Raw genomic sequence first — 9,881 nt, 5'->3', positions numbered from 1 at the left:
CTAAGAATTTTGTTTGTAATCTGATATATAGAATTTTAACTTTGAGCACTTACAAGCACAGTGAGAGACTATAGCATTGAATTTTCTTGGTTTAGGCTTCAACACTTTCTAGATTTTTCCTCTCAAGTATGACTTAAATGAACTATAAAAAGCAACACGTAATAGTCTTGGGAAATTAAACATTTGATGAAATTACATAAAGAAGGAAAGGCAGTGAGAATTTTAAAGATACAAATACTTGTCAATTCAAAAATAATAAAATGTAAGGCCTTTAAAAGTATGGTTGTTTCTCTGGTCAGCTTTTGTCAATTATAATAGTTATATTCACAGACTTTTTTTGTGTAATTGAAAATTTTAAGAAATTATTACAATTATTACTATAGAAATATTTAAAATGTTTTGATATAAGCTATGTACTTGGACAAAATACATTGGCATTTAAAATTTGAGGTGTGTTAAGACTGCTTTTTGTTTTTAAAATGTGGTTTACATTCAGATTTTTGAAGTTTTATGCTTCATATGGCTAAGTTGTAGTTTGGCAGAGTTAACAGCATAAGAATAAACGTGCTGTCATTTTAAAAGATGCTTCGAATAAAATTTTATTTTAATTTACAGTTTAAAGTACATGTTCCTTATTGAACCTTTTATCATTTGTTTTCCTATCAAAAATATAACGACCATAATATAAAAATTAAAAAGGTTTAGAAAGGTCACCAATAGCTCTGCATTCATCATCATTTTGATGCATTTTATATTTCATTCCAGTTATATATACATATTTTTTAATCCTCACCTGAGGATTTTTTTTAAAAAATTGACTTTAGAGTAAGAGGGAGAGAGAGAAACATTGATGTGAAGGAGAAACGTTGATTGGTTGAACATCGATGTGATGGAGAAACATTGATCGGTTGCCTCCCGTATGTGCCTGGACTGGTGATTGAACCACCTCTTTGGTGTAGGGGACCACGATCCAACCAGCTGACCCACCTGACCAGGGCCCAGTCATCTTTTAAGTATAGTTGGAACCATAGTATGAATTGCTTTGTTTTACTTTAAAATAATGGCCTTTTAAATTATAGATAGATATTCATTTAACTTTCTCATCTGGTTCATTACAGTGTTAAAAATACACTGGTGTAGATAAGTATTACATACCTATTGCAGACCTTACATTAGGGTAATCAGGAATAGGATTTAATTTTACTTATATTCAGGATATATGGAATCTGTGGTCACCTCCCCAAAAATGCACTCAGAGTCTGTTTACTTTTCTGAGTCAAGAAAATCTAATTTTTCGGTCGTTATTTTTGGTATATATTTAGTCTTGTACTTGAAATGACAAGGTTCAGCCTGGGGCTTTGCAAAAGAATTTCCCAAGCAACTCTTTAGTTGCGAGTTTTGATTTTAACAGGATGAGATTTTAACAGTGGCTTAAGGTCTTGGAGTGTGGACATAGATGCAAATTAAATGTAAAATGATTAAGGATATCATTCAAAGTGACTACTGTTTGGCAATCAAAACTTACTTGGAGAGTCACTGGAAACTTAATTGGTCTTTTTCAGGAAATTAAAATGACTTCAAGTTGATGTTTTTTTATTCGACTTGCCTATGAATTCATTTTCTATTTTAAAATGGTTTTACGTGTGTTTTCTTGTGTTGGGCAATGTGGACTCTCCCTTTCTGCGTTTTTTAGTGCTAGTTATTTGTCAAAAGATATGCTTTAGTTCTTACCACTGTTGCAAATGTTCTTGGTTATTCACTGCCTACAATAGAAAAACAATTGTATGGAACGGATATAATTAGCTCAAAGCTAAGATTTTGCATTTTTAAAAGTAATGATTTAGAATGAATATATGGGACACTTGAAAAATTGCTACAGCGGGTCTGTGGTCAGAGCAGTTCTGGGAGGATCTCTTTCGGTTAACACCAACAGACGCTGGTGCTTAGTTGTGGGATAGCAGGCCCTCAAGGTAAGGAGAGAACCTGCCAGAAAGCACCCAGAGGCAAGGAAAGCGATGAGACTTTGCACCTACCTTATCCAGCCATTGCACTCCAAGGTACTTACGGAACAGAAATAAAAACATAGACACACGAATGTTTATGGAAGCATTTTTTATACTAGCCCTAAACTGGAAACAACATGCCCATCAACTGGTGAATGGGTACACGGATTGTGGTACTACTCAGCAATGGTAGAAAACAAACAAAAAACCCGTGGGCGAGTGGCAAAAAATACAAAGGGAGTGGAAAAAGCCTTAGCCCTGACCGGTGTGGCTCAGTGGGCTGGGAGTTGACCTGAGGAGCCAAAGGTCGCTGGTTCCTCGTGGTTGGGGTGAGTTTGTGAGGCAACCAACAGATCAATGTTTCTCGCATCCATTTTTCTCTCCCTCTTTCTCCCTGTCTAAAACGAGGGGGGAAAAAAGCGCCTTAAAAGAGAACATGCTCGTGAACTTCTAGTCTAATGGCAGCAGACTCAGAATAACTCCTGATAAACTTTGGTGGGGCAAAAAGGGCACTTTTGGGGGTGATGGAAATACTCTTGATTTGAGTGGATGCACGGGTGTATTTGTCAAAACTATTACATTGTGGACTCGTAAAATCTGCATTTCATTCTACGTAAATAATACGTTAAAAAAAACATTGTAGAAAAAAAGCAAAATCAAGCCTAAAACTTAACTGAAGCGTGTCTCTCCGAGAGCAGTCTGGAAGGAGGTAGGGCATTTTAGCTCTCCCAAACCCATTTCGGCTCTCCATTTAGACTGGGGGCGCTTACACGCACGGTACTTCTGAGTACGCACTCCCGCTGCCGCGGCTCCTCCCGCGCTCGCAGCTTCGGGGCGCGGGTAGCGGCTCGCGGGCACGTGGGGTTCGCGCTGCGGCCCTTCCTGTTTGGGCTGCGCCCTGTCGGGCGACCCGGGGAGGAGAGGGCGGGGACGGAACTGGGGCGGGGCGGCCCGGAGAGCGGCCGACGCGGGCGGCCAGTGGGAGCGCGCCGGTGGCTGGCGGCGGGCGGCGGGCGGTGGGCGGCTGGCTCGGGCCATGACTCGCCAGGCCGACGGCGCGGGCGCGGACTCCGCCTCCGGCCGGCTGCCCTCCGGGGTAGCCCAGCTACTGTCGGCGCTTTTCTACGGGACCTGCTCCTTCCTCATCGTGCTGGTCAACAAGGCGCTGCTGACGACCTACGGGTGAGCCGGACGCCAGGGGTCCGGGCGGGGTCCGCGGAGGGCGCTTCGCTGCTCGGCGGCCCCTTTCCGGCACCTTTGCCACACCTGGCGCCGCGCTGGGTGGCAGGGGCTGGCGAGATTCTCGAGGTCCCCCCGTGGGGGCGGGGAGACGAGGAGCCTCGGCGATGCCCTGCCCTCAGTGCCCGGAGGCCGGGTCGGCTTGGTGGGCGGGACGCAGAGCTGGCAGCCCTAGTGCCAAAGTGGGTGGCTGTGTGCAGGGCACCCTGACCACGTTTTCACGGGGCCGGGACCTTCGCAGCGTTGTAAACACCCAACCACAACCTAACAAAGTCTTTCTACCCTCAGTGACCGCAGGCACGCCTCACGACTACTTCGCAGTTGCACCCACGAGCTGAAACAAATGAAAATTTCTTTATGTGAAGCTACATGTTCAGTGGTCAGATCAGTCCTAAGGGATAAGTTTAGTATTGTGTAATCATTTATTCTCAAGTTACCAGCACGTGCATAGAAAACTGGTGAAAACAATGAGAAGTTCCCATGATGTAGTTTTTTGGATGAGTGTACAGTAAACCAGCAGATTTGTGATTCCTTGAACCTATTTGTAAGGTCTAAAAAAAAATGTGTTTAATTCTATTTTCACAGTAGCAGCATTGAAAGAGCTGTGAATTTAGACCCCACTTAACCATTTATTAGCTAGCTGTGCCTCTTGGGCCAGTCCCACAGTCAGTAGTTTTCTCAGATAACTAAGGTGGATAATTATTGGCCTCTTAATTGCCTCTCAGAGCTTTGCAGGAGCTGTAATAAGTGAGAGCTCTTTGTAAACCATACTTGCTCCAAGACTGTAAAATCAGCATTTTACAAAGAGCACAAAGAGGTGTCAGAGTATCTTCGTTCAGCCTTCTATTTGGTACTTGAGAGCAACGGAGACCCACAGGAGCTTGGCTGGTTACTGCTATAACATACTTAGTGAGCAGCACTTGCTGTGTGGCAAGCCCATCACTGGCACCAGGGAAGCAGCTGTGGACAAACAACACAGAGCCTCTGCCCTGGAGATCCCATGTCAGTGGTGGGGACAGAGAATAAACAAGTGGGTCCATGAATAAACGAGGTGATTTCAGCTATGAAACGAGAGTGCCTGGGATGGAGTGGTTGATGCTCCAGCGTTCCCGACGGAAGGGAAGTTGTTGAAGGGGGCATGAGCTGGGCGGGCTGGGGGAACAGAGAGAGGGCACTGTGGCTGGAACTGAGTGAGCAAGTGGGAGAAGGTAGGAAAGGTCGGCAGGGAGGTCGGCAGGGAAGGCAGGATCAGCCCCTTCATTCAATATTTCTTAAGCACCTTCCATGTGCCAGGCACTCTCCTAGACACTTGGGATACAGAAGTGAATAAAGCAGATCAAAATCCCAAGTGTCATGAGCATACATCTATACTTCTGAAGCATACATGGAGCTTTCTAGTGAATTAAATAAACAAACTGCTAGAATTTATATTACGGCAGAGGCAGCTGTGCAGTCAAGAGAAAAAAAAAAAGGCAGGAAAGGAAGTAAGGCAGGGAGTGTGGGCATGGGAAAGAATTCCATCACAGCATGGTCAGTGAAGCCTCAACCTTGGAGGTGACATTTCAGCCAAGACATAAGTGAGGGGAGGGAGATGGGAGAAGAACAGTCCAGGCATGGAAGAGTAGGTAGCTTGGGTGGGAATGATACTAGATGGGTCTCGGGTAATGGATTGGTAGGTTGTCGAGGGCCTTGGTGGCCACCAGAAGGAGCAGAGGAGTACCATGATCTAAGTCACTCTGGCTGCTGTTTTGAGAGCAGATACTGGGGGACCAGGGTGGAAGCAGGAGACCATCAAACCAAACAAGTCATTTTAATTTTAATCTAAATGCAATAGGAAGACCTTTGGAAGGCTTTACAGTGGGAATGACGTGCTATAATTTGTGTGATTAAAAAGATTTCTTTGGCTGGTGCGTGGGTAGAGAAGTGGTGATTGGAAGCAGGGAAAAGAACCAGGAAGCAATTGCAGTATTCAAGATAATTTTGAGAGATGGCTGGGATTGGGGTTGGGTTAGCAGTGGCTAAAGAGGGAAGCAATAGATTTGGGATTTGTTTTTGGTAGTTCTGTGGCTGTTGATATTGTTTACAAGGTCTCTACCAGTGTGTTGCAGCTTGATGCTGGTGTCCATGGGAAACGCAAACCCTGCTTTAAAGAAATTAAAATGCCCATATGCCTAAACTTGGATCATTTAACACATTCAATGAAAGCTAATGAAAGAAAAAGAAAACTTGAACACCTATGATAAAAAACAAGAAAACGCTATTAGTAAGTTTGTTTGGGAGTGGTTGGAAGTTGTGTGAGATGATATTTGAAGCACAGTCCCCACTTTTTGACCATGAGTGAGCAGGTGTGCTCTCTGGTCATGGTAGTTAGTGCATCCAAAACACGTGTCTTCTAGTTGGAAGCAGGGAGCAATGAACACTGGTAGGTGCTTTGAAAATGAAGGGTAGTGTCCAGCCAAGACGAATATTATAAAACATTCCATGCTCTAGCCTTTCCATCTTTAAAATTTTGAGGTCCATCATTAAAGGAGAAAATCGAGTTTTTGTCTTAGCAAGACAAAATCCTTACAATCCTTATAAGTAAACAGTTCACATTTCTGTAAGATAATATGTTATATAATCGGAGAACCCTGTTCAAATAACATGGTTCATTTTCTCTTCTCAAAATGTTTTAGGAGCAGTTTTGAGGGGAGGAGGGTTGGTGTGATTTGGTTACAACAATAAACCACAGAAATCTGACCCCAGCATTACCTGTTTGAGGATAACGTTGTGTGGTAGGCTGGAATGGAGGACCTTAATAATCACCTCATTCACAGGGTCATGGGAATGGAACTCAGTGGATGTTTTATCTCTTCAGTTTTGTGCAGATTGTGGTTGGGGTACAAGACTGATGGGTGGTCTTAGTTACTTGTGTTAGTTGTTTTATTTTGTTTTAGTTTAACATAATGCTTTATTTTCCTGGGTGCACATAGAGGTCAAGGCTGAAGTACTTGAACTGTCAGACATACTGGGTGCGGGGGGGAGGGAAAAGCAAGGTATTCAGGTTCATGAAAGTTGCGTAGGTGGTCAGGAGTTGTCGTTTTTTTCGTTGCCATTTTAATGCTATTCTTCATGACACCCAAGAATTTACAAATGATGCTTGCAAGATATAGGACTTAATTGTATTCAGTTCACAAGTATTTGCTCTGTGTCTCAGGGCTTTGAGATCATTAAATAATAGTTTCCAAATCTGCCTGGTCATGAGACTCACTTGGAGAGATTTTCATAAAAGCTATTGAATCAGAATCTGGAAGTTTACATTAAAAAACGGAGCCAATACCTTTTTTTAAAAAAGATTTTATATATTTATTTTTAGAGAAAGGGGAAGGGAGGGAGAGAGGGAGACATCGGTGTGTGGTTGCCTATCTCCCCTCACCCCCACTGGAGACCTGGCCTGCAAGCTCAGGCTCGTGCCCTGACTGGGAATCCCACAGGAGACCCTTTGGGTCTCAGCTCAGCACTCAATCCACAGAGCCACACCAGCCAGAACCCAATTCTTAATTTTCTGAAAACGTTGATGAAGACATGCCTCTCCAGAAGACGCTGCTCCCTTTGCAACCCTAGAGGGAGCTGGATCCTGATCGCACCCGGGTGTGGCCGGGGCCAGGGTTGCTGGCGGGGTCTGGTGGCTTCCACAGGGCATGCTCCTTACAAACTCTGGCCTTGTTGCAGGCATTTCAAGTTCTCAGTGATGGCTCCAGGGCTCCTGCAACTCATTTAGTGAAGAGACCTGGTGTTCTTATCAACTGAGACTGGTTTCAGCCTTTGGGGCTTCAGCATATCCTTTCGCAGTCATGGCAACTGGTCACTCGTCCAGAGCAGCCTCCTTCTTTCAGCTGCCTCCTTCCTTCAGTGCTTAAGCAGTTTCTGACTGTCCTGGCACAAAAACGACTCAGGGCTGGCTGGTTTTATATTAAATTGTGGATCACAAACTTCACACAGCTCTCCTTGTCTCACAAATGACTCAGGTTTTGCCCTTTGACATGAAATTGTCCACACACCCATCTTCTGCTTTCCTTTTTTCATACTTCATTGAGAAAATACGAGAAAAATAGAAACCATCACAGGAGGCCACTCCCTGTCTTTCTGCTAACAGGGAAGGAGCCTTTTGTTGTTTCTGTGGAAGGGCTGCCTCCCCACTTCCAGGCTTCCACTCCTCCCAGCTCCTTCCCTGATCCTCCTCTTTTTGCATCAGCAACCAGAACCTTCCCTTGCTCCCACATGGACATTCATTTCTAGTTCTTTCAGTTGGACTTCTCAAAGCGTTGTGTACACATACTGTCTTAACTTCCTTTGCATTCACTCCTACAAGAATTCAGTTATAAAACTAGGGATTGTTAAAATATAGAAATGTACAAAGAATAATAATTATTCATATTCCCACAACCTAAAATCAGTATCTTGAAATATCTATTTCTTAAAAAGAAAAGTCATTCTGTTGTCATCATTATAAAGACTTCAAACAAAAGAAAAATATTAGGGTGAAATTTTAAAAGTTTCAAGCACACAGAAAAATAGAAAGCAAAACACAATGGATACCCATACACACACCACTGAGATGCAATAATTAACATTTTGCTATTTGCATTTCCCCCCAGAACCATTGAATGTAAGTTGCAAACATCATGGTACTTCGTTCTGAAATACTGAAACATTCCTCTCCTGAAATATGGATATTCTCCTACATAGTATCATTTTTTTCCTGCCAAACTTAATAATTTCCTAAAATAATCTAATACCAAATCTATAATTATTCCCATTGTCCTCAAGGGGTTTTTATAGTTGTTTCATATATTTGAAGTAAGATGCAATCAAGCTTCATGCAATGCATAGAGTTATGTCTTTATAGTTTATTTTCATCTAGAAAAGTGCCTCATTCCACGCCTTCCCCATGATATTGACTTGTTGAAAAGCCCTGCTCAGCTGTGTTGTAAAATGCCCCAAATTGTGGATTATCTGATTTATTTTCTTAGGTGTCACTGACTCATTTTCCTCTATTTCCTAATTGAAAGTTATTGAATAGATCTAAAGGCTTGATTACATTCAAGTTAAACATTTTTTTGGCAACACTACTTCATTGCCGACCCTGTGAACTTCATATTACATCTTATCAGCGGTTGTCTCACCATTAATCACGCTGCCTGTGTTTGAAGACTTAACTAAGGTGGAGATTGCAAGTAACGTGTGTATGAAATTACATCTAATTTGAATGGAGGAAGGAGGAGGTTGAACAAAAAGAACTGTTGACCTTCAAATACATATTTCTTCACTACAAGAGTTAATGTTTCTTAAAAGATCCCTTTAAGAGTAAGAGGTCATGAAAAACATTAAGTTGAAGTCATTATGTTTATTTTATAAACACTTTTCAATTTTGGATAATATGTATGACCTCTCTGCTATGAAAGATGAGGTCTCTTGCACACTTCTTCCCCTCCTCCCTCCCCTCCCCTCCATAACTTCTTTTATAGTGTAGCATCCTGTTCTGTAATTATAATCCCACAGTTTATAGTGTAGCATCCTGTTCTGTAATTATAATCCCACTGGAATGTCTCCATTCCAGAATTTATTGTTTTGATTTGACTCCTAATTGGTGGATTCCATTGTCAGGTAGTTTTTTTGTTAAGAGTTCATGGCTGTTGTATTAATTGTGTTGAGCATTCTTAATAGATTTTTCTGTAACAAGTGTGCTTTTAGACTTGAATATTCAGCTTATTTTCTTCATGTCATGGAAACAAATTTGTCTTTTAGCTTTAAATCATTTTCTCTTTTTACTGAGTTCTTCACATCAGACTCAACAGTTAGCCCTGCATGAGGTGTTTGTCTCTCTTCCATCTATTTATCTCTGAGTTTGTCTTTTTCTTCTGCATTTACCCTGATTACCTCTATGGTTGGTAATTCAATTTTCAGTAGTAGCCATTAGTTTTTTGTTGTTTCTAAATTATTCATGTGGCAGGTGTGTTTTTTTTGGTCCTCAGTTTGTTTCCATGGCTCTGTGTATGCCCTCTTCATCTCATTTGACTGTTTTATCCTCTCAATTTTGAACACTTGTTTTATTAACCTCATCTTTTTATTAAGGTGTTCTGTAACCAGAAGCAATTATGAAGAATTCCTTCTCTCCATGTATTATATTTTCTTTTAGGCTGGGCTCTTCGTCTGCTTTGTGTAAGCCTCTTATTGTTCTTGTTGTTGTTGTTGTTGTTGTACTGTTTGTTTTATTTGATGTCCCAAGTTGTATTCTCTGGGAAGCAGACTCTGAGATTTGGGGAAGTATTTGAGGAGCACTCTTGGGATTGACTTCTTGGGTGGCAGGGTGGGAAGCAGAGGGAGAGATTGGGCTGTATTGTGCCTACAACAAAACCTGATCCCAGAACCTCTTGACAGAGTTGTCCTGAGTTAGGGTGAAAGGTGCTAGACTTTCTACGCAGCCTAGACCAGCGATTGGAATGCAGGCTGTTCTCAGAGAGGGTGTGTGCTATTGGCAAGGCAGCTTTCTTCAGCTGAGGATGCTTTTGGGCAACTAGGGAACAAGTGCTTCAGCCCAGAAGAGGGTCTCTGGGGGGCAAAACTCAGCATCCACCCGCTAGAGTTAATTTAATCTCA

At 42.3% G+C, this 9,881-nt stretch overlaps 1 protein-coding gene across 1 annotated transcript in view; it reads left to right on the top strand.

Annotated features, from left to right (window-relative positions):
- The first annotated feature begins 3,000 nt into the window (after positions 1–3,000).
- The window catches only part of SLC35D2 (solute carrier family 35 member D2), a 48,673-nt gene continuing 41,792 nt past the window's right edge, over positions 3,001–9,881 (top strand). The window contains exon 1 of the mRNA XM_054588098.1: positions 3,001–3,185. Coding sequence (XP_054444073.1) covers positions 3,040–3,185 — 146 coding nt within the window. The 5' untranslated portion in view covers positions 3,001–3,039. The remainder of the gene's footprint in view (positions 3,186–9,881) is intronic.

This window comes from Pteronotus mesoamericanus, unplaced genomic scaffold, assembly GCF_021234165.1.
Source record: "Pteronotus mesoamericanus isolate MK-2021 breed Mesoamerican mustached bat unplaced genomic scaffold, CSHL_Meso_final scaffold_125, whole genome shotgun sequence".
Lineage (NCBI taxonomy): Eukaryota > Metazoa > Chordata > Mammalia > Chiroptera > Mormoopidae > Pteronotus > Pteronotus mesoamericanus.
The sequence above is the reverse complement of the archived record's forward strand: the minus strand, read 5'-3'. Positions and strand labels throughout refer to the sequence as shown.